Source organism: Coturnix japonica, chromosome 11, assembly GCF_054131305.1.
Source record: "Coturnix japonica strain WE chromosome 11, WE-NBRP24, whole genome shotgun sequence".
Classification (NCBI taxonomy): domain Eukaryota; kingdom Metazoa; phylum Chordata; class Aves; order Galliformes; family Phasianidae; genus Coturnix; species Coturnix japonica.
The window spans coordinates 16,576,008-16,601,006 of NC_140673.1; the positions used below are offsets into that span (position 1 = coordinate 16,576,008).

At 42.3% G+C, this 24,999-nt stretch overlaps 2 protein-coding genes across 2 annotated transcripts; one reads left to right on the forward strand and one right to left on the reverse strand.

The window, feature by feature from the left end:
- Window positions 1-64: 64 nt before the first annotated feature.
- On the forward strand, window positions 65-24,648 carry LOC107317543 (uricase-like). The gene is made up of 8 exons (XM_032446183.2): window positions 65-192; window positions 17,140-17,358; window positions 17,857-17,973; window positions 18,099-18,177; window positions 20,974-21,160; window positions 21,645-21,768; window positions 22,143-22,226; window positions 23,215-24,648. The coding sequence occupies exons 1-8, from the start codon at window positions 178-180 to the stop codon at window positions 23,350-23,352; spliced, it is 963 nt and encodes a 320-aa protein (XP_032302074.2). The 5' UTR covers window positions 65-177; the 3' UTR covers window positions 23,353-24,648.
- Window positions 6,140-15,877, reverse strand: DNASE2B (deoxyribonuclease 2 beta). Its single transcript, XM_015870377.3, has 6 exons — window positions 15,755-15,877; window positions 12,052-12,229; window positions 10,457-10,538; window positions 9,383-9,544; window positions 7,704-7,901; window positions 6,140-7,128 (listed from the first exon to the last, which is right to left on the reverse strand). Exons 1-6 carry the CDS (start codon window positions 15,865-15,867, stop codon window positions 6,773-6,775), a joined length of 1,089 nt encoding a protein of 362 aa, XP_015725863.2. The 5' UTR covers window positions 15,868-15,877; the 3' UTR covers window positions 6,140-6,772.
- Window positions 24,649-24,999: the final 351 nt, after the last annotated feature.

The following is a 24,999-nucleotide window of genomic DNA, read 5'->3' on the forward strand; positions in this document are numbered from 1 at the left end:
AAAAGAAAGCCACATTACTAAATAAATTATGAAATATTTGCATTTGTGAAGCCAACCCCTTACACCTAGCTCCTCCTCTGATATTAGGAGGACACTTCTTATAGAGCTTCAGCTTCTGCACTACCATTATTCCTCTGTGGAATCCAAGACTGGGAGGCTACCAAGCAGTGGGCCACAATGAGCCAAGTGACAGTAAGTAATGCCTGCTGGCTTTGACTCAGTGCAGGGCCAAGTACCAGTGGCTTGATTAGTGCTAGAGAATGAAGTTGCATCAGGATGTAGGAAGAGATAAAACCAAAAAGTGTAAAAAATTGAAGAATTTTCTAAACTTAGCTTTATTTTTTTTTCTGTGAGAATAAAAGGCCAAAATTTGTAAACAAATCTGTAATAATAATACCAAGAGCATAGTTTTAAAGGCATCAGTTTTCTTATCACAGTTTATGTTCTATTATGTTTGTGATTACCTTTTTTTGCCCGCAGTTATCTGAATGCCATGAGAATGAATGAAGTTAGTTTTAGTTTCACTCTCCACAATTAAATGGTCTGCACTTAATCTTGTAAATGTTCCGAACTTCTGTCTTCACTGCAATTTTATTGGTGTTAAATCTTAACTGTAGCTTCCTTTTTTTAAAAAGAAAGAAAGAAAGAAAAAAGTAGCATGTTATTCAAATACATTGTTCAAACTGTTTAGGTAGGCTTGCAAATTTCTCCCTCCTACTTCTATATATGTAATGCTTTTGATTTTGCCTCACCCCACCTCTTGGAAGTTTGGTAACAAACAGGGAGCTGCTTTCTCTCCAGGTGATTGGATTTGTTTGGCTTTTAATACTTGGCTAAGTCACTTCACTTTGTGCATCTCATTTTTTTCTCTCTGCAGCACAGCCTGTGGAGGTTATACCTGTAAAACAGATAAATATTCAGTAGCTAACACAATAAGTGAAACAGATAGTTGACTACATTTCTGCATGATTAACTCTCAGTGGTTTGCTGAGATTGAAATCGAGGTCTCTGGCCTCCACTGATGTCTCCCACCCTAATATTCCTTTTGCTCGTCTGTTGGCTCGCCTTCTGTTGTTCTGTTTGCTCTTCTGAGTTTTCCTCTGAGTTCTCTTCATTCTGATTTCGCTGTTTCTCCATGTTTTTTGGCAGAAAAGAGGAGGGCAGTTTGCTGGGCAGTAGGGAACAAAACTACAGCAATTGTCTGTCTTTGCTGGGCAGCATTTCTTCTGTGATTTTCCTCACAAAATGTCTCATGCAAAATCATTAGTTCTCTCATTCTCCCTTTGAAAATCTGACTTTCATGCAACAAATTATTTAGAGTGGTGAGAAAGCAGGAGAAGAAAAGATGCAGATTTCATCTGTACAAAGCCCAGGATTTACAAGATCAGTATGAGCAATGGAGCAGCTGCCAGGGCAAGGAAGCAGTTTCAGAAACATGCAATGAGCTCAGTGTTCTTCATCCTCTGTGGGAATGGGTGGGCAGTGTTGCTGAGCATAAACATACTGGTGCAAGAATACATTTTTAAAATTGCACTACAGAAATCTTGATTTTTGGCAGACCCAAAAGGAAACCTGTAAAAATCCAGGCACAGAAAAAGCCCTGGAGCTAAATACTGTCACATTTTGGAGAGTCACAAGTATAGGAAAAATGGCAAAAACCCAGCATGCTTGTTGACATGACTTTTAGCAAACATTTGACAGGTTTCAGAAGGCGACAGAGAAAAGGTGCACTGCTATAACGTGACATTATCTGAGGGCTTTAATGCATGTAAAAATAAATATACTGGTTAGTATACGATGATGCAAAACCATGTGGCTGATTTGCATGAACAATTTCTATGATTAATAAATTATGCAATGCTAGGACAAGTGTACTACAGTGAAGTGCTTGCAGCAACCACGAGCACTCCAGCAGGTCACACTGAACACTCTGCCCTGCTCTGGTAAAGCTATGAATATTTAATTATTAGCTTGCAGCTCGTAGGCTGCAAAATGGTGAAAGGAGGGGAAAGATGTTCCTTGCTTTTATCTGATCTGCAGGAGATGCAGAATGGCCACCAATTACCTCATGTAAAAATGAAAGGTGAGCTCAACTGAAAAAAATAAGATCAAGGGGATTTATTTGAATAAAAATGTAACACAGTTGCTTAAGAACCGACATATGCATTTCACATCCTAATGTTTTGTACTTAACAGTTTGAGTAAAGTTAAATTATCAAATATTCATATAATACTGGAACAAATTGTTTAAAAACAGTAGCTAAGCATTAAAAAATCGTATTACAAACTACTTCCTGAGGCCAAGATCTGAAAGTGCTACAATGGTTTCAGATGCCATTTGCAGCAGCTTTTACTGCTGAAGAATTCTGAGAATATTCACCAGAGTAGGTTCTCAATCTGGTATCTCTGATCAAATAGGAATGCATCAGATACAGATATTATGCTCAGGGTACCAGCCTGTCTATCAAAGACTGATACTGATACCCTGGCTTGAAATTTCACATCTGGCTCCCTGCCTCACACTATGGAGAATGTATTCCCTGCTAGAAGATATTTTTCCAAGCTTTGCGTAACACAAATTCCTATTTCTTTACATCCTCATTTTTAAATTTCTATCTTTAAAAAAAAAGTCTCTTGTGCAATATGAGAAGTGCATCATATTCTTGCATCATATTCTGAGCACAGTTAGGCCTTGGCTTGCATTGAGGTTCTAGCAGACCCTGCCAGACATCTCTGCCTCTTGAACATTTTACCCAAGGCATAGGCAGCTTACATGTTTGGAAGCAATTACTGTGCTAAGCATCCAGTGATGTATCTTTCCCAGAAGCTGAAAAAGAAGGTATAAAAGACATCTACACAATAATTTATGGGTGTTAATGTATGGGTGTAAGTTTCTCTGGGTATAATTATGTGACTACGCTAATAATGCAGAAGATGCTTTGATACGTTAAAGAAAATCTCACAGTGCTCTTCTTTAGCATTTCAGTATTGTCAGGAGGGCATATATTTGAACACAAAGAGAAGGACAGGTGACCCATATGTCTTCTCAAAAATAGCCCATTCTCTTGTTAACACCACAGACGCACCAAGAAGACACTATTTGATAATAAGAACTGATGTTTAGAGGCATTTGCTGGAAAGTTCCTGTTTTGAGAGCAAAAAGATGCAAACAGCATGCTGCTGGTGAAGCACTGGCATGAGCCACTGCGGAAGTGGGAGAGGCATAGGTTACAGATTGAAGAAGGAGCATTGCTAGCAGCTGGATGGGCAAAGCAGCCACAGCTTTGCAGACTTTGATACTTCTAAAAACTTCTCTAGCCCAGTTAGAAGCTGACTTTGTTGCATTTCAGAAATAGACCTGCAGGCCTTTATGACAGTTCCAGAGCCAGGCTTCATTAACATGCCTTGAAGAAGGGAAGGTTCCCAGCTAACTCAGAGCAATTTCGCCCAAATGTTTCCTTTGCTGGCTGTCAGGCAGCTGCCATGGAATGTCCTTGAGACATGGAAGGTCCTTGAGAAGATCCCCAGCATGCTTGTGGAAGGGATGGCTCCCATTGCAAGGCCTCAAGGTGTTTTCAGTCCATGTGGAGACACCTGGAGCAGTCCCACCATAAAGCTGCCCTGTGAAATGGCCTCTGGCTGGATGCCTCTGCCTGCTTTCTGGTGAAGTAATTGCCCAGCTGGAATGAAACTTCACACAGCTTGGGTTTTAACACCTTTCCAGTATTTTAGCTTTTGTCTTAGTAAGCCTATCATCTAATCATTTAGATGGCCTCTTCCATTTACACCTGTGTAAAATTGCACAGCAAGCCACTACCTGAGGCATCCCCAGCCACTGGTGTTGCAGGAGAATCCTGAGGGTCTGACAGGAGAACCATCGGGCTTGGTTTCCTGGGGTGATGGGGGCATGTGAGAGCATCAGGCAGGCGGGGGAGGCAGAGGCAGGCATTGCGAGAGGCCATATTTGCATTTCCTGTCGCAGAAGCGCTCCTGGGCTTGCTGGAACAGGGCCTCATCTTGTCTAAATAATTACAAGGCCATTCCTACCCAACAATGATACCTGCTGTTGTGTTTGTTGCAAATTCCCCTGTGTTACTGCCAGGTTTAGTGGATTAATAACATGAGGTTTTGGCCTCTCCTACTCCCTTGGCCAACGATTTTCATGCATAATATTCTCACTTAGTCTAGCCAGAACGGAGCCCAAGGGTCAGAATAGCCATACCTGTGCATCAATGGGATGAGACATGGGGATTCCAGAAGAAGAGCTTTCTGCCCTCTCCATGCTGGATCCAACTCTTCTGCCCTTCTGCAGCCTCCATGTGGCTCACCAGGTCTCTTCGCAGGGGCTGTGCTGCGTGCTCCCCTCCATGGGTACAGAGAGGTCAGCAAAAGGGAGCACTGGGCATGTAGAGCTGTGGAGTGCTGGACATTTTGATAAGGAGCAGCAAATTTTAAATTAAACTCTTGTAAAAACATGCAAAAAATACCTCACATCAGCGACAGCAAGTTCTATGAGGGCATGTGAGGTGGAGCAAGGGGACATGGTTCTGATGTCACATGGCTGGCCTGACAGATACAGGCCATTTGAAAATCCAGAACTTCAGATTGCTGATCAGGTCTGTTTGGGAAAGAAAGCATCTGCCCACGTTTCATAATGTGTGTAGTGGACAAACTGAGAGATATGTAAATATGGACATTATGCAATGAAAGGAAAACTACATTAAAATTGTTTACAGTAAGAAAAATAAGAACCAGAACTGCAGCTTTTTTATTGCTACACCACCACTAAAATGAGCATGTGCCCAACCTGACTATTAAGGTAGTGTAGGGTACAGGGTTTCTTTAAATCTTCCCACTGCTGTTTATGCTTCTTTAGTAGCAGCTGACATGGAGGCTATCAATGGAGCCCACTGGGAGAGGAATGCTGCCAACAGTCTTGCTTACTGATTGAACACTTAATTAAGAATACCAATTAGCACTTACAGTCAAGGGATAGGTTTGGGCAGTGGGACTGTGACACACCACTGTGTCAGCCTGGGGATGGAGACTCCATTCTGTTGAGCTCTGTGAGCCAAACACTGCAGCTGAGTGAGCCCCATAGGAAATACAGGTGGTGAAGCAGATCCTGGTGCCCTCTGGTGCACCATGGAGCACTTCATCAAAGTTGACTCCAGCGAAGGGCTCCTTGTTGTTCCTGTACAGTGAGGTTGTGCACATGTGGTGCTGTGGACAGGATGCAAGAGGTCAGGCTGGTTAGGTCAGTGTCTGCCATGAAAAAGTGCCATGAAAAACAAATTTTATCTTGGCTTGTCCAAGCAAAGCCCTACTGTCCCAGCACTCTATGCTGTCTAACTGGCAATTTTCACAGCCACAAGTAGTTATTACTTGACCACAGCTAGTAAAACAATGGAAAGCATGCACGCAAAATAATTTTATCTGAACTATTTACATTATTTTCATAGAGCTATGAGAGTCAGCTTTATCTTCAATCCAGGTCAACTATCCAGCTCTGCACAATTCTCCCCATTAACCAGGCAAGATACAGTAATTTTATCTCTTCAAGGAACACATTCAAATCTGATATTACATTAATTTATTTGGTACTTTGAACACTTTGTTGTTTGGTTGATTTTTCAGGATGGAAAGAGAAGGAAATCTTCAGTAAATTCTTGCGGTCATAGGGTATTTCTTTATAGCTATTTGACACTTGTCAGGGCTATTGAATACAAACACAGCAAAACAGAAATATTAGCAGGGCAGGCAAACTTTAAAACAAGAGTTTATAGCAATTCAGGGGGAAGAAAAAGTAACAAGTGGGATGTAATCCTACAAATGTACCTGGGAACATATTAGAAACTGATTAAAAGAATGTGATCATGAGTTTGAAAGTTAGCTTTGTCTTTACAGCAAATCTATGCAAATTTCAAATGCTAGGCCTGAGAATGGAGGTATCAAAAATTAACAGACCGATCTGTAGTGTGCAAATGCAGATGAAATAACATCTTCCTTCAAATATTTTCTTCTCTCTCTCCTCCCCCCCCCCCCTTAATTTTCTCAATTTTTCCTTTGGCAGCTATAAAACCTTATAACCAATCACAAATAGCTGTAGATGGAAGAGAGAGGCCATAAAAAGAACATCTTCTCTCTTAATTTATTTTATTCATTCATTTTTTGGACGTGTTTATTGGTTTATATGATTGCTGCACATGAATAAAAGCACCAGAAACATTCCCAAGCTATTGGTAACAAATGATTCAAAGCTGATTTCTCCTCTAAAAATTAATCAAAAAAAATGAAGCTTTCTTGTCCCCAGACTACTTGCCTTCCTGTTTGCACCCAGTTATGCCTGGCTTTTAAAAAATTCAGCCCAGCCTAAGCAGACATGATCTGATTTCAACAGAACCTGGAATGGTGGTGATTTTGAAGCATTTTGGGGTACTTTTCTCCTGTCAACAGCCCATCCCAAACAACCTGCGTACAAAGGCAAGTTTTCATTCTTCCTCACATCCCCTGTCCAGCATTTTTCCCTGACATCCCCTGTGAACCACTGCTGGCAGCAGCACACTTTGCTTCAGCATCACGGTGCAGGTTAAAAAACAGACATGTTTTAACCATAAAATGTCTGCTTTTATAGCTAATGAAGTGAAAGCTTAGCAAATCTGGCAACTCACAGGGCCATTTTTTTTTTCAAAGAGAAAATATAATTTAAGGGAGATATTTCCTACACATTTTATGTAATGAGGGGCTATGCTGTTTGGGAGGAACAGTCCATTTATATCCACATGGAAGCATCATTGCAACTTTCGTAGTGGATCACCAAACGTCTAAAAGCATTGTAGATGTGTTTGTTCTGTGTACAGATGAACCCACCACTCCTCCAAGCTTGCTCAGCAGCACGATTTAGGTCTCCAATGCAAGTCCACTGAACTTCATCCTTCATTGAAACAGACCATTTGGAATGATCCTGGATCGAATGGAAGGTGGAATTCAGTGGCGTCCCTATGAGATTTATGTTGTAGACAAAGTACTGGAGAGAGCAGTTTGAGGGAAGCTTTTGGCCAGAGTGCTGCCATGATTCAGCCAACAAATCAGTCTTCAGTTCCTGAGCCACCCAGGCCACGTAGATATCTGTGGGACAGCAGAGGATGGGAGAAGTCAGCCCTTCATTTTCCTTCATTTAAGAAGGAACCAAAAAGGATCACCTATGCTGAGCTAACTTTGCTCCAATGCCTGAAGTGAACCCGAAGAGATTTTGCCCCCAACTTCCCCTTATTTTGACTTTTTTTCCTAAATTCATTCTTGCTTTCCCTTCTTTTCCTGGAAAACTTGTTAGAAACGATCAATAGGAAATAAAGGAAAAGGAAAACAAAACAAAACAAAACTCAGTTCTTCATAACAAAAAAAAAAAAAAAAAAAAAAAAAGCAAATGATTCAAACCTCATTTTTGCTATCGGTTGATACAGTTGAATAACAGGACAGAAAATTTCTGACAGTCCCATTAATTTGCACTGTAAGACATTCGAAAGACGAAATAGCTCTCCACTTTGTGGGGCTGACAGAAAGACAGAAGACCATTCCTTGCTACTACATTTATTTCTGAGGCCAAAATTCTTTTCTTCCCCTCAAAGAAAATACCGTCAAAGGATATTCTGACTGCCCACTGTTTGCCTGAGCATGTGGTAGGTAACAGCACTTTCTCTTACCATCCACAAAAGAATCAGACTTTGCGAAGTGGAGAAAGGCTTCCCCGTGTACTGACTGGAGCTTGGAGAGGCGGCGCAGGGGGCCTGAGCGCGGCCTGGAGCCTGCACAGAGCTTTTGCAGGTTTGGGAGATCAGCTTGGAAAGTATCAGGGAGGGAGCAGCTGTAGATTTTTGGATTAGAGCTCTGCATCTGTTGGTCTGGAAAAATCAACAACAATCAAACAGAAACAAAACCTCCAAACAACAACAACAAAAATCCACAAAGAAATGAAAACATGCAAAATGAAAATAGGTTAAAGTGAAGCAGTCTAAATGGCAAAGTTCTGCCTTAGAAAAGAAACACAAATCCTTTCTAATCTTTATAATTTATCTCCTAGAGGAGTTCAGTGTCAAAGTAGCTTGTTTTAGCAACCAAAAATGTGTTTAATTGCTGTGAGTTCCTGCGGGACCTGCAGCACATAGACTGACTGGAAGAATGCGCTCCACTGTTACCGTGTAGCCTCTCTGCTCTCAGCAGAATCACCACGCCACATCCCTCCATGAGTGGTCACGCAGTGCTCAAATGGCACGTGTGAATTCAAGTCTGTATCTACAGGAGTAGTTTCCATTCAGTTACTCTTGTCAAGCCTATACCAAAGCAAAAAGCTGACCAAGAACTTAGCTTGATTTTAGGGAGAATAGTGTTTGACTTTCAGAATCTGGACTGAATCTGCAGAGGAAAGTTTTCTGTACAGTGCTCAGTCCTTGCTGTGCATTTCATGAAGAGGAAGGGTACAAATAGCTCCACAAGTGATGAGTTTGTGAAGATGACTCCATCAGGAACTTTCCAGTCTTTCCAGCTCAGGAAATCCCTAAACCACAGATTACCAGAAGCTGGGAGGATAGAGCAGGAAAACATTACTATGCTTCTCATTTTCTTCTCCCCTTTCCCTAAGCACAAGCAAAGATGCATGTCCAGGAGCAGGATCTTGTCTTTGACAGCCTTGTAGTGTCCTCAGCTTGTTTGTTTACATTCTTATGTATTTCTTTGATAAAATTTGGGGCTTGTAACTGAGCAAAGAGTGGAAAATAATGTAAAAGGTGTTAAAGGACATGTCAGTGTGTCATCTTACCATGCCTTTTGATAGCCCCTATTCAGGACCTCCAGTGTCAGGTACTTCTAAATCTTACATATATAAATTTGATTTTTCTTATTTTTAGGGTTCACCTTTTACATGGCAAAAAGTACCTGTGGAAATTCTGGGTAATATTTTTTCCATAGTCTGAATTTCCAACATCAAGGTCACCATTCCTGCTCAAGCTTTGCATTTGTCAAACTGCAGGCTATGGCAGTTGAATTAGCTATTACTCCTGTTAAAAATGATGAGCCATCCTCCATTATATTTCTAAAGCATTTGGTATGTATGGGCTGACTTTGCCCTCAGTATGTGCCTGTGACTATTATTATCTGAATAGTCCCCATGGGAGATGGAAAAAGAGTGGAAGAGTGAGTTTCCCACATTCACACAGGAAGAACTGGATAAATAGAAAAGAAAGCCAAGCATGAAGTTTCCAGGCCCTACTTGGTTCCCAAATTTGCTAATGGAGAACAAAAGCAAGCAATTTTGGAAGTACAGCCTAAACAAAACGTGTCAGAGAGCTGCAGTGGTGCAAAGGCATTCTTAGGGAGATTTCCTTACCTATTTCTATGAACTGCTCATATGCAAAGGTTATGCAGATGGCCGTCTGTCCATAGGACTCCCCACTGGCTGGGTAACCATAGCCATCCTCAGGGAAGGGGGGGAACAAGGGCACACTGTGGATCACCCAGAAGCCTTGTGATTTGTCCAAGAGCAGAAATCCTATCAAAGGAAAGTTACGTCAGATGAATGATAGCAAAGCCATGAGACATCACAGTGGTGCCCTGCTTTGGATTTGCTGCTGCAGACACCAGGCTTTAGTGTGTTAATGTCTACAGTGAATCTGGCTCTAGAGCACATTAATGGGCTATAGAAAACACTGATATTGTGATAAAATTGCATTAAATCTTGGCTGCGTAGCCTAACTTGAACTGTCACCTCTGTGCTTTTAAAGAAAAACTTTGCAAAACTTTTTCATTCTCTGCTCAAACACTGCCTCTGAAAAATCTGATGGTTTAATGTCTGTGACACTCCCCTCACTGCCCCCTCCCATTCTCTTCATTTCATCACTGTGCACGGTGCAGTCTGCCTGCACTGCAGGTAGGTGGGGGCCCAGGGAGCAGCCCCCAGCCTTGCAGCCAGGTACAGCTCTCCATTCCCGTGCCATGCTGTGCAAGCCCTATCTGCTTCCTCAAGGGACCACCAGGACTGCACAGCAGCTCTGTCACTATACTGTCCCTGTTTACATCAATACTTCTATAATCCTGCCATAGAGACAAAGCTGGGAGAGTACAGAGGCTAACTGTCTCACAGGGTGCCTTTCCCCTTGCACTGGGTGCTGCTGTCACATAGCCAGCTCAGGACAACGTGTCTGTACCTGTTGAAGGAGATACACGAGTTTCCACTTTTGAAAACAAAGGGTCCTTAATCCCTAAGAGTCCTTCAACACAGCACAGGCACAGCAGAACCAGAATAGAAGCAACTGCATCTCTCACTGCACTGCAAACCACTCATCATGCAAATTGCTCTCCAGTTTTGCTTTAGGCAGGAGTTTTAGATGCACACAATGACAAACAAATAGATGTTATCCACAACTAAAAAGGAGGAAACGGCAGCTGGGGACTATCCCTGTACCTTTGGTGTGTCCTCTTTTCGAGTTGATGGAGCCAGAATGAGGGACCTCATCATTATAGATTGCATACACAGTGTTGTTACTCTGCAGGGAAACACACATTTTTGAAACACGACGTTCAGTAAGAGGAAGGCCTTTAAGCAAACAACTTTTACTGAAAGAATTCAGCAGATCTTTGCATACATCACAACACTCTTCTCTCCCCCATATCAGCTGCCACCATCTCCATAGAGCTCACGCTAAAATAAACTTAAAGTCTAAGCATTAGGATCCTGTTTAATAGCAAGCAGAAGTTCTCTTAATCATTGGAGCGGTTCTTGAGGCTCAGTATGCTCACTAGGACAACTTCCATGGGTTCTGTTGGGCAACCATTTCCCAGAACTTTACACAGAAAAGCAGAGGGTGGATCTGTTTTATCATTTAATAACAAGGTCCTGTGAAAATGTCTGCTCAGGAAAAGAAGCCATGACGAGTGTTTTTATGAAGGACAAACTATGAATATTTTTTGCAAAAAATTTACACACAACCACACCTTGTTTCCCCTGAATAGAGAACTTCAAAGGCGCTGGGAGACGTTTCCCCCACCTGATATGCAGTTTGCAGATGCTAGCAGGGTAGGAAGACGGCATCAGCATTGCTCAGCATTGTGGGCTTGTAAAGATTGTTTGTATTACAGCTACAGTGTGATACAGAATGGGAGAGTCAAGTGGTTTGGCAATATTTGACCAATTTTTTATTTTTTTTTTTACATATAAATGTAATGACACCTTACCACTAACCCACAGCAGAAATGCAAAGACACACCCAGGCTCCTAAGAATGGGAACAAAGTGTAGATGCTAAAAAACAACCAGGGGCAGATCTTGTGGTATTTTATAATCACACTTGTATAAAGGAAGTTTCTGAGTAGAAAAAGAAATCATTATTGGTGAAGCAGTCAGAAGGCAACAGCAAAACCCAAATTTGATCTAAAGTGGAGCTTGAAACTCATGCAGCTGGGAGGGCTGAGGATGGTCTTCAGTAGACAGTGGTGGCCTGAGCTGAGCTGACAGCCAGCTCTGTGCTTCAGCCAGAAAGATTTCAACAGAAATCGCAGAAATAAAGCCATGGGGACTGTGCACCAACATTCATTTATTTGATGGACAATACTTCAAGTGTGCAAAAGGCTCAACTAGAAATTCATAAGGTAACTTCTAACTTTGGATAGAAGGAACATAATTAAAGGCTCTTTACAACAAGGGTATTGGAGCAGGATGCCCAGAGAGGCAGTGGATGCACCGTTCCTGGAGACCTTCAATGTCAAGCTGGACGGGGCTCTGAGTGCTTGATCAAGCTGTAGGTGTCCCTGCTCAGTGCAGGGGAGTTGGGCTAGCTGACGTTTAGGGGTCCCTTCCAACTCAAACAATTCTATGATTCTAATTGTAGCCAGAACTGCAAATGATCTACCAAGCCACCAGTAGCTCACCCTGATACATATTAGCAGATCTAGTCAGTCAGGTCTGGCTATAGCCCTGCATGCTTATTTTGGCTGGTTTAACTTAATTTGCATGTAGCGTCAAGTAGACATGCTAGCAACACAGCAATTAAACCTCACTTACCTTGGACTCATATGCTTTGTAGAGCTGCCCCAGTGTCTGTCCCAGAGCACCCTGCGTCATGTTGACAAGGTACCTGCCAGGCTGCCACTGCTGTGCCAGGCTGTCCATGTACATGTACTCCAGGCCCAGCCCTGTGCCATCTCCTTTGGTGTGCTTTGGCAGCTTGTACAGAGCAAACCTGCAGCAGTGACAAGCAGACTTTGTTTTTCTCTATCTGAATGCATAGGTCCATTTTTCCTCCCCCACGAGCATGTAAGGACCAACGCGACCAGAGGGTCACCTGCACAGGGGCACCAGTGCTAACAGTCTGGAGCCAGCAGCACCATGTCCCTACGGGCACCTTCAGTCTGCTTCTCCGAAGAGGCTGAGCCTGCACCAAACTATCCTTGCTAAAGCCACACTGCTGTCAGTACCCCAGAATAACTAGTCTTAGATCTCCCCCACTGCACCCACATCCCTCCTGCAGCTAAAATGTGAACATGAGCTTCTTTTAGCAGAGCTCTGTCTTGCATGTTTATGGGGTTTTCACCCTGGGCACAAAGGCTGCTGAGAGGACAAGGCTGAACATACTCTGCCTGGCATTTTAGTGACTGAACTGTGACCTCAGCATCAGGAAGATGCAGCAGGGAAACCTATGCAGGGATGCACATTGTGGGGACATCCTCTGGCATCCCATGTAGCCACCAAATCCATGTTGCTTGATCCTGGCTCTGGTAAACAGAAAAAGGCTGAGCCTGAACTTCAGCTCCCAAACTCAGTCTGTCATTCTCTTGGTCAACATGGATAACTCTTACCAACAATTTCTTATTCTATACAAATAGAAATTTTCTATTTATATGAGTCATAATTACACTATCATTTTACAAATCATAAAATTATATAATTCCACATCTTCACATATACATATAAATAAGCACAAAACCATGTTTAAATACAATCCTTCAACAGCAGACTCACATTCTGCTGAGCTGTTGCAAGTGGAATATTTACAAACAATTAGTAAGAAACACAAATCTCTTAAAAATTGCAGCGAACTTGACACTGTTGGTAAATGGGTCTGTTCCTACTAGTGTCTCTGATGAAGAAAAGGTTTTCCTAGTGCAAAAGACTATGGGATTAATTACAATCTAATTAATTGCTTGGAATGCTCTGCTTAAGCAATTTGTTATTTATGTCAATAGTAAGAACTGAGTGGCATTATTTTCAGTCCTACATATTGTACTTACCAGTAATGCAGTCTGACTGCACTTAACACTTTGAGTATGTCAGGAGGAGTAGGTCCTGCCCAGATAAAGTACAGTTGGTTTTAAAAAGAAAAAAAGAAGAAAAAGAGAGTAGGTAAAAGCCCCAAAAGAATATTTAGTCCAGGGGAAGGGCACACATAGAGGCTGAGGAAAGCACACACCATGCTGGTGATCTTTGTATTCCACCCTCATCCCCACTGTCTGAGGGATGTTCCAGGAGAACAGAAATCAGGGATTTGCAGGGAAGGTCTGGTGAGAACATTTCCTATTTGAGAAGCTGCAGCCATTTGAAATGAGGGTTTGGGAAGAAGACAAATAGTAGTAGTTCTACAGGTAGGAGCTGAGCCAAGAACTGCTGCCTGAAGCCTTCCCAAACTCCTTCAAAATGTTCTGGAAGGTCAGTGCTCTCCCCATGTTTACAGCCCTGCAGCTGACATACGTGCTTACAGGAATGCCCACTCCCAGGTGAGCTGAGCACTCGACCTAACAGCTGAGTGCCTCAGCAATTGAAGCTGGATAAAAGTCCTCACTGCTAACTGAGCACAGGAAGTTTCTCAAGAGTTTAAAGTATTAAAGTGCTGTGGGAGTGGACTGAATTTACTTTCCTTACAATCAGGAAAAAGCAAAGTCGTTAAGAGCAAAGAATCTGATTAACACAGTCACGGTGTTTGCTTTGAGTAAGCAATGAGTTACTAGAAGCAGTCGCATCTTTGATCTCGTCTTTTTCCCCCATCCTATTAAAAAAAAATGCATAGCCCTGGCTTGAATCTTTGGCTCTGTGTGCACAAAATGATTCCCAAGGAGTGCAGTGAGCTTGGGCCAATAAGGCAGAGAGCTTTGCCCTCTTAAGGGCAGCAGGCCTGGGGCCATGAGCTGTGTGCATGCAGTGGTGAGGTGACCTCCCTGGTGGAACAGCACCTGTAGCCATCGCCAGCCCTACCACTGATGGTAGGGAGGAACTGCATGCAAGCCAAGGGCACAGGAGGGAGCACAGATTCATATAGCATAGTTTGAGTTGGAAGGGACCTTACAGATCTAGCTGTCCTCCAGCAGGGCACTTCCCAGTAACCTGGGTTGCCCAAAGCCCCCTCCCACCCAGCCTCGGGCACTTCCATGAAGGGATTGGATCAGATAAGGGAAATGATCCCTTCAGTCCAGCAGCAAAGGAAAGGTGTGTGAGTACTAGTAATAAGGAATTATAGAGCATTGCAGCAGGAAGCCACTGAATGGCAGAGACTCACATACAGCTCTTGCTAAGTGAAAATAATAAAAAAGAAAAGCTGTGTTTGTTTGAAAGGGTGTTGACATCCTTTAGTTAAGAGGAAGCTTTTCTCAGCAGTTTCAGTTCTGCTTCATAGCAACTGACTCCAGAATCAGGAAGAAGCAGACGATGTTTGTCAATAAACAAGCATGACCATGCTGACAGGCAAGTTTCTCTTTTATCAGGTCATGGTACATTTGGAAGATCCCCCCCTCTTCTCCCTACTTCTTCTGTCAGAAGGGATTAGGGCCCGCAGGAGGCCCCAACTCACTCTGAAAAGAATCTTTGTTTTGCTGAGAAATGAAATTTTTCTTATCACCAATTTCTTGGCTGGCTGCACCAACTCAGATTCTGATTCCCAAAAAATGACTTTATCTGGAAGTGCATTGCTAAGCGGGATGGGGCTGGGCCTGTCCATCAGGAGCTGGATGTGAGCAGCACGCTGCCTGTGCTTGGGAGCCTCTGATGAGCCATGTGTGAGGGTGGTGGTACAGAGCAGCACCACCTCCTCTATCGCTCATATCCAAACTAATTGCTGCTCTGTCACTCTTATTTTAAAGTGGTTGATATTTATCTTTCAGAGGCTTCAGTGCTTTTTTCCCTTTCTTTCTTTTTTTTTAAGAGCCTTTGCTCTTGATTGGCTGTTATGTGATTACACTTCGTGTCTTTCATCTTCAAGGTGCATTAATCCAGTTAATCACTTGGCACCTAAGTGCTGGCTGACTGCTGCCAAACACTGCTTTCCCACATAACCATGGCTGCCTTGTCCTCCTTGTGCCTCTCCCAGCCCACTCGGGAGGCAACTGGGCCTCAGCTCCCCTGTGTGACCAGGGGCCATCAGTGAGATCTGGGCAGGGTGTGCGCATTTCCCCAGCAGAGCTGCTGCAGGCAGTTGTGGTGCTGGCACTGGAACACAGGTGAGGCTGACTTTGATCATCAGACACGAACGCTGCATAAACCTGTCATTATTTTGCAGTTAGTCATAACAGAGCAGTGTGGTTGGTTCCATGGAATGAAATCACCTTTCAGTAACTTAGCCCAGGTTTTCCAAATGCAAAATTCAGCTACTTAGAGGCAAGCAGGATTAAACCAGTGATTACTACGCATTACTTCCCAGTGACCCACCTACTTTGCCCAGTGTAATTTTAGGCATTGTTTACTCATCCAGCTTTCCCTCCCATGTGTGGTGCTTACTTACCAGTCCACTGCCTCCCCATCTTCATTCCTGCAGGAAATCTCTGCTGCCCACAGGGCTGGGGAGAAGAGAAGCAGCAGCAGAGTAGGGCTGCACCACGCTGAGATCGCAGTCATCTCCGTGTGTGGCACAGTGAGCACAGGGCAAGCTCTGAAAGCAGAAGTCACCCGCGTTTCCTCAGGCTGCTGGTGAACGCCCCCAGGATCGGCTGGAAGCTTGCCCGCATCAGTCCGGGCAGAAGTATGGCAACGTGACACTCGTCAATCTTGTGCAACTACCTGAAAAACCTCAGTTTTCAGACAGGCAAAACAAACCCACTTTTTCCTCTCTTGTTTTTTTCATGCAGCCTCTGCAGTGAGTTCAGTGTTTGCACCATTCCTGACCTGGTGTGGTGCCAAGCCCCCAGTTCAGCTCTATTCCTCCATTTGCCCATGGGCACTGAGCCTGCTGAGACTGATGGCAACAAAAGCCTCCGAGCCACAGCAATTCACTTCCAGTTGGTTAATAAGGTTTTTAAAGTCCCTTTTAAATGCATTAGCATTTCTCTTAGGAAAAAATTCAAGACAAAGGAATTGAACTGAGTCTTGAAAATAATCTCCTTCCCTGTTACACTTGCACTGGAAGAAGTTAATATCAGGTACGGGACATGTCAGCCTTGGGAAAAGTCTTCTACAGTCAGTGCTGGATGTTTTAGCAGAAAAGAATACCCCATGACCCCCCTATATTTTTCTGTTCCTCCCATTGCAGTGCCTCCAGCGGGGCAGCAGCTGTGCAAGTTGGGCTGCATTTGACCAAAGCCGGATAAAAGCAGTTAGGGCTTAACGCAAACAAAAACTATGTTCCCAGAAAGCTAGGATTTTAGAAGTGTGAATTGAGGGCTGAATTTTGCTGCTCAGACTTGCTTCTGATCCCTTTCATGAGCAATCAGGGCTGGAATCCAGTTCTAACAAAATGCTTTCAAGCAGCCCAGCCCTCCTTTCCTTCTTTCTCTGGGGAACCACAGCGTGCACAGATGGGGCAACAGAAAACAAAAGTCATCAAGGATATGACAGCTGCCTTTATTCTTTGTTTGGGAGTTGTGCCTGCTCACAAAGCCACCTGCCTGCCCTGCTCTGAAGCTTTGCTTCAATGCCCCTGCAGCTCAGTGCGCGATCTGCTAAATGATCTGGCCCACAAGAAACATTCTAAATTATGTTGTAGTTGCTACTCATAAAGACATTCTTCCTTCTATCATCTATCATCTATCTATCATCTTCCCTCTACCATGACCTATCTATCATTATCACAGCTAATCACAAAAATAAAAGAATGAACATTTCACTGCCTAAGTGTAACTAATGCCTCTGACGAGTTGTGTTACAACTATAGCATGTGTGTTTTCCCTTCAGATTAAGGATATAGAAGTCCTCAACTGTGAATATGGCAAGAACACAATCAAGTTCCTTCGCCTCCACAGAGAAGGGAAGAAGCACTTTGTTAAAGAAGTGGAAGTGTGCACGCATCTCCGTCTGACTTCTGCTCATGAGTATCTGGATGGAAACAACTCTTTTGTGATACCTACAGACACCATTAAGAATATTGTCCTGGTGTTGGCCAAAAAAAATGGGGTATCTTTTACTTTTTAGCCATCATTGCTTTTCTTGTCTCTTCACTGGGAAGCATTTGATATGCAGCATTTTAAACAGAAGTAGCTTAGACTCTTAACTCTGTTAACTGTGCTCTTGCCTCCCTCAGTCCCTCCTACTGTAAAGAAAATCTCTCTCTTTTAATGAAATCCCACATTTAGCCTGTGAAACTGAACCAGAATATTGCTGTGATCATTTCAGCATTACATCCTCAGTGCATAAGGCTTCTGCAGTAGCTGATCTCAGCCCAGGGACTCCAGCTCCCAAACTGCAGAATGGGAGATTTTGAGCTGGATCTGGAGGGTTATTGCAGCATTTGCTGCAAACTGATCAAACAAGTAGGCTTGCCATGTGCAGAGCCAGAATTGAAAGAAATCTGTATTTTTAATATTGATCCTCCCTAAATATTTACAACTAGAATAATCTGCTCTTGTATGTGACGTAATTGCTTCTTTCTAATACTATTCTTTGCTGCTTTAGATCTCAAGTATAGAACAATTTGCTATAGATATCTGCAAACACTTCATGACAACATTTTGCCAAGTGGCGTACGTCAAAACCTACATTCAGGAAGTACCATGGCAACGTCAATACCAGGTATCTGCAATACTAATGCATTCTGTTGGCTCATGCTGGAGTCATTTATCACACTCTTAGCCTCTGTTTTCCTGTTAAGGTGATGCTTTCTGCATTTTAACTCACACGTCTGCTCTGCATTTTAGAATGGCGTTCCCCACGTCCACTCATTCATACTCGTTCCTGATGGGATTCGCTTTTGCGAAGCTGAGCAGTGCCGGAACGGTGAGAAAAGACTTTGCAGTTTCCCCTGCTTCTCTGTAAATATTTCTGCTGATGACAGAAGGTGGCTGTAGGGACAGCAAAAGCTGTGGCAGGGATTATAGCATAAGAAAACCTCTCCAGAGGTCTAAACCAAGGAATAATTTTACTGTCTGATTATGTAGTCCTTGGTCTCTGAGAGGCAGCTAAAGAACAGCTGAGTATCGGCCCCATATTTCTGCAGAAAAAAGCCCATGCAGGTTTCCAGTGCCTTTTGGCATGATATTTTCTTACGTTCACAGTAATGTTGACAACTACTGCACTTTTGTCAGCCTTGATATCATTCATTTTATCTTCCGAAAAAAAACTAAGAAAAAAACCTTTATGCTTTCTTGAGAAGCTTCTGCTTCCAGTATATGAACTGAATTTTGTAATTTCAGCTTTTAAAGAGGGAAAAAAAATAATAATAAAAAAAATCCTTTATAAAGGCTTTCTGAAGAAACTGCCTTTCCTTCTTAGTCTTTCCTTCATGTAGCCCTTCAGCTGTTTCTTCAGGATTCGCTGCTTGGGTGAACAATAATTGGAAGATTTTCAACTCCCTTTTATTCTCCTTACAAGTGAGCCTTCTCTATCTTTAGCATCCTCTTATGCACCTAGCAGCCAGACACAGACATTTATTTCTCTCTTAACCCCGCATTTTAGCACTTTACTTATCATTAAAATAAGACTTGTGAAGCTTAATAGAATTAAAAGCTTTTTGGTTTTGTTTTTGTTTTCCCTGTATTATTTCAAATGATTGGAGGCTCAGAATTTTTTAAAACATGAAAACATCAGAAGCAAATTAATCACAGAATTGCAGGGGTTGGAAGGAGTCTCTAGAGATCATTGATTCCAACTCCCAGCGGTGTTGCTGTCAGACAACTGAAAAACTGCAAAAGCACAAAAGCTTCTGAAAGCACAGGGCCGTCCGGCTCTAAAAACTTTGTCTAGGTGTTATAGTTCTAGTCAGCCAGCCAGCCAGCATTTCATTAAAGCACTTGTTGCGAGCAGCTTTTTCAAACAACAGTATACATTTGAATGTGAGATATTTCAAGGTACACTGATAGTATTTGCATTACATTAGTATCCAAGTGTCTTATATCTGAGCAATGAAGTCATCAAGATCTGAACAAATTCCACTATATTCTGTTCAACGATATCAGGCAGATAAATCTTTAGATCCTGTAAAGCTTTAGTAAAAATGGAGAAATGCAGTCAAAGTAATATAGATCCTCCTGGACCCATTCAAAAAGCAATGATGAATGTAAACAAGAAAAGAAATAGATGAAATACAGTTTTAATCATATCCTGTAACAATGTATTAAACAAAACAAACAAACAAAAAAAAAACATTCTAAAAAGTCATGTCATTTGGAAATATCTATCACAGCAAAATTACTTTCAGTATAACCTTCATAGAATCATAGAATGGCCTAGGTTGAAAAGGACCTCAAAGATCATCTCGTTTCAAAACCCTCTGCTATGTGCAGAGTTGTCATCCACTAGACCAGACTGCTCAAAGCCACATCCAGCCTGGTCTTGAATGCCTTCAGGGATGGGGCATCCACAACCTCCTTGGGCAACCTGCTCCAGGGCTTCACCACCCTCTGGTGAAAAACTTCCTCCTAATATCTAACCTAAACCTCCCCTGCCTCAGTTAAAAACTCTTCCCCCTTGTCCTATCACTATCCACCCTCATAAACAGCTGTTCCCCCTCCTGTTTATATGCTCCTGTCTTCAAAGGCAGTTTAAGGACAAAGTGTGTCAATCCTCCAAGTCAAAGGCAGGATTACTATGTGCCAGGCTTACTCAGAGATTAACTTTGAACTAGGTAGTGTGTGTATGAAGAGCACAAAGCAGCAGCATAGGCTTCAGCCAGTGACCATCTATATAGGCTCTGGGTAAGTCTGCATGGTGTAAAGTTCCTCTTTTCTGAATTTGCATTTTTGGCAGCTCTGGTCAGTGAAATTTTCAGTTATCAGTTTGGTGTAATCTAAGCGACTGACCACATGGATTTTTTTTTAGCTGCCATCCAAAATGATAGAAGAAAATGTTCAGGACACAACTGTTAGGTCTTTAGAAAATTATAATCCGCCCATGTAGCATTGATCTGCAACAGCTCATTTTATAAATAGTGGCTACAAGGAAAACACTGTCAATTTGAACCTGTGGGTGGTATCTTTATCAGTGCCAGATCCTGCTAATTAGCTGAACTGCAAGCATTTGCATTGGCTCCTTGCCCTCTCGTTCTTAGGAAAAAGGATTTTTTTGTTGCAAAACAAAACAGGATGGATATGTAAAGGGAATTTCTGGCTGAGGCTCCCAGTCTTTGTGTAACCTACCTTTCAACACTGCTCCATGTTGTTAGAAAAAGCCTCCCTTACCTCTCCTGTGCATCACAGCACCAGTAGCCCATTTCATTTCCCTTTTGAGCAAGTAGTGGTCCCTAAATTATCATCAGTAAGACCCTACTTGATATACATTCCAGCTCCAAGGAAGTGAGAGGTGTCCTCAGTTTTCTATTGCAGGTCACTCAACACGATTCTCTTCTTTCTAAACTGAGCTCCAATTCAAGTGGTTTCTATCTTGCTTCTTGCATTCTTGCTAACATCAGTGCACAGAAAATAACTTTTAGAAGTAGTCAGCCTTGCAGCAGAAATGTGCAGGTCTTGGAGTAGTCACTACCTGATGGCTCTAGAACCACTACTACAAGAGCACAAGCAGAGATCCTTTCTGTATGCCTGGAAAGGCCTCATGTTATCTCACTTTTTTGGCTCACAGGTCCTCTGGTTGTTTTTGCTGGAATTAAAGATCTGAAACTTATGAAGACCACACAGTCTGGATTTGAAGGCTTCTATAAAAATGAACACACCACTCTTCCTGAAAGGAATGACAGGATTTTGTGTGGAGAGCTCTTCTGCAAGTGGTCATACGGCGAATGCAGAGATTTTGACTTTGACTGCATATGGTATATATAAAGTTGAATAATATTTATCACCCAATCTTTGATCCCAAAGTCCCTCTCTGCATCACAGCAGGGTAAGGGCCAGACCTGCAGCTGCTGAGCACTAGCTGCTCCCCTAGGTCTCAGCAGAGGCTCTAAGCATTCAGTACTGGGGCAAAAGGCAATCCCTGGGGCTAAATCAGCTTCTGTCTCCACTGGTTCATCAGCCAGCAGGATTTAAATGGAAAGTCTGTAGATCAATTCAGAACAATTTAAGAGAACAGCTTCACAACTCATTTCTTAAGTACTTTTAACAAAACATTTGGTGGCAAGTAAAGAGTTGGCAAGGGAGGAGCTGGGAGGAAACAGGACAAATACACTGATCTTCTGTGAAATCTCGTGCTTTTTCTGACAAACCTGTCAGAAAAGACAGAGAAAAGTAGAAAGAAAATAAACTCAGTAAAACAGATTTAGACAGATGTTTTGTAAGAACGTGCTTTACCTCTAGGGCCAAAGTCCGGGAATGCATCCTTGAGGCCTTCTCAGGGCCTCCTGACTGTGGGGAATATTCACCCTCTTACCAGAAGACGGTCAACTGCATCCAGATGTGCATCCTTTCTCGAGTGCCACAGGTATCATCTTTCTTTCTGTTGATGTTTTACTTGAACAGTAGTGAATATTAATTGGTCCTTTGAGAGGTCCAAAATGAACCTCTGGCAGTTCAAAGATGGAACTGCTTGGTGGTACAGCTAAACGATCTGAAAAACTATAAATACTCTCACAAGTTCAGTCCTGAGAATTTCTGCTTATCAGCTATGAACATCATGGGGGAGAATACTGCTGCATGCTTGGCAGGACATGAGTAAGGGTGAAAGGAACACTAGAACAGCTGTACATAGTTTGGAGAAGGTAGGTGTTGCTCTGTTTTCTTCACACTGGGGAAAAACATCACTAGGCTGTTGGCTGAGAAACGTGATGATTCATTGCTCTGTTTTCATATTTTCAGGTACAGATCATAGAAGTCATCCTGAACAACAATTTCTATAATGTGGTAGACATGAAGGCACTAGGCTGTACCAATGACAAAGAAGTAAGTAAATGCTCCAGTTTTTCAGTATTGCTCTATAAATACGCAGCTGTGAAGCACAGCAGCATCTCTGTATAGAACAGAATTAAAGGGAAGAAATTCTCCCTCGCAGCCCCAGTAAGAGAGGAGTTACCTTACCTCTAAGGGTGCTCTACACTAACTACAGGAGAAGAATGATTGCCTTCTTATGTTGCTAAGCACAGGAAAATGCTTTGGAGATCAGAGAGATCCACAACATATGTCTGAAAGAAATCATTCGTTTTTATTGCACTACACTTTTAGCGATAATATCAACTTGTGCAGTTTTAACCAAGTAGAATTAGTCTCATCATCCTTTCACATGACCATGCAATTCGAAATGCCAGTACAATATGGCTCTTCTTTCTACTCCATTGGTGGCACTGCTGAGGCCAGTGAGGAACCTTGGTGCTGTGAGGTCACAAGCAAGTTAGCCAAAGCCATTGACTTATCTCTAGAAGACAGAAGACCAGAACTCTAAGACAGCAGTGAAGGAATAGTTCTGTAGTCATTAGGAACCAAAGCAGGATGGTCCAGAAGCAGACAAGGTATAAACCTATCATCAAGCAGAGTGACAGACAAAGGGGCTGCAATGTATATGCTCCTTCTTCCACAGCTGCTGGACAGGTCCAACTGAAAGTTTGTCCTGTTATCCTCACTTGACAGAGAGAAACTTGGTTACTTCATATTAGAGTTGTTGTTTTGACTGGTCAGTGGTCCATAGGCTGTTTATACTCTGGCCTTCCTTTCAAATCATTGTGATTATCCTACCATCCTATACTACTTTCGGCCACTTTTGCAGGGACGTTACAAAGCCACTTTCATTTGAGATGACAAAATCTACCATTGAGGTCCAGAAAAAGAATGTAATGGACTAAGGCATGATTTTGAAAGGGGAATAGTTGCAGTTTCTACTGTGGTGGTAATGACACATCCTTGTCTCAGGAATGACATCTGTACTCCTTCTCCACAGGTTCTGGTTCCAGTGGAAACTCCCTATGGCTCCTGTGCTTGCACACTTGGCAGAAAGAAGTACTTAGAAGCACAAAGCCACATGATGAAAGATGAGAAGCAAAGTCGTTTTGGACTGGTTGCTTCCCAGGGAAAGTAAACTTCAGAAATTCAGATATATCAAAGTATCTCCCTGGAACTCAGTGTGATTTGCAGATAGGAGCCCCCTAAATTCTTTCAAAAATCCCAGCTGGAAACATTATAGTCAATTTCTAAATCAGCTATTCCCAGACTTAATGAATTTGACAATCGTTAACATGTTTTTGGTACACAAAATAAGCAACTCTGTATACTGTCTATTCATATTCCTTAAGTAAAATGGCTATACAGGCACAATACCAGATGTTTCACCGATGTAACCTGTGACAAGCCCTTGATGCCACACTGATCTGGAGAGCTGAAGTTCTGACCCAACAACCAAATGTAGAATCAGTCAGACATTGATTTCTTTGTGAAGGAAATAATAAAAAAAAAACAAGAATCTAGAATATCTTCTGTGCAGCATGACTAGTTACAGCTGCTTACTAATTTCTCTGCATGTGTTTTGACTGCATGGCTGCTGCTGCTATTCATCAGAATATAGAGTTACTTTATAGTTACTTCTATATTAATCATTGAGGTGTTTGAGGATTTGGGCTATCTCTGTAATTTTAATTAGTTTTCTTTGGTCTAATAATCTCACTATTACTTTTGAGCAGGCAGGAATCAACCAAAGTAACCTTATTATTCTTAGGAAGAGACAGAAATAAAGGATGCATTGAGATAAAACTACAGAACTGGCAGTTCTCATCTCAGAAACTGCACCTACCACATTTGCAATAGAAATCCTGCTCAACTTCTAACAGCTTCTAACCACTGCTTTCATTTTCTCTAAGTACCACTGTCACAGAACTCCATGTGACAGGGACTTCAAATCCAATTGGAAGCATCCAAAGTTATTTCTGAAAAATGCAGATTGGTTGCCTTTGTGTCTCCTCAGTTTAGAGACACTGCAGTGTTCCTCTGAGTATAGAGGCTACATTCAGGAACACTGAAAACTGAAGAACACGTCCTGCACCATATCCCATGACAGGAATTTAGTGAATAGGATTAACAGATGTAAAAAGAAGGTGCTATTCAGAATCCTGAGACAACACCTCAGAAATAACAGAGCAAACAATACCACAGAGTGAATCTGCCCCAGATCTGCTGTTCTTTGGTCACTTGTTGATTCTGAAAGCTTCATTAGTGACACTGATAGGTTTTGCTGGGGATGTGCATTCTTACCTTGTTTGACTTGACTTGTATTGTACTTGTAGGCTTGGGCTTATGTCTTGCTACTTCTTCTGTGTTTAGGTGCTTATAATTTATTAATTTATCTTTCATGGGCAAATAAAGAGCAATATCAAAAACCAAACAAGTCAGTACTTGACTCTTCATGAAATAAGAAATAAAACAATTTCCTACTTGTATATACACACGTAAACATTGTATGGAATAATATTTTAGTTCAGACAGTTTTACCTCTAAAAATGACCAGCATTGCTTCAAATTACAGCTCACTACCAATTGTTAAAAACAAATGGAAAAGAGGATCATACTGAACATCTCAATTGTCACCCTTTTCTAAGCAAAGCAGATCAGTTATTCTGCTCTTCACAACCAACTTCCCTTCGACCTGGTGAGAAATGAGTTGTATCAAGTGGAAAGCTGTTTGTCATTACTGTTAGTGCTTCATCTGTGGGCTTACAAGGTAGCAATGGATTAA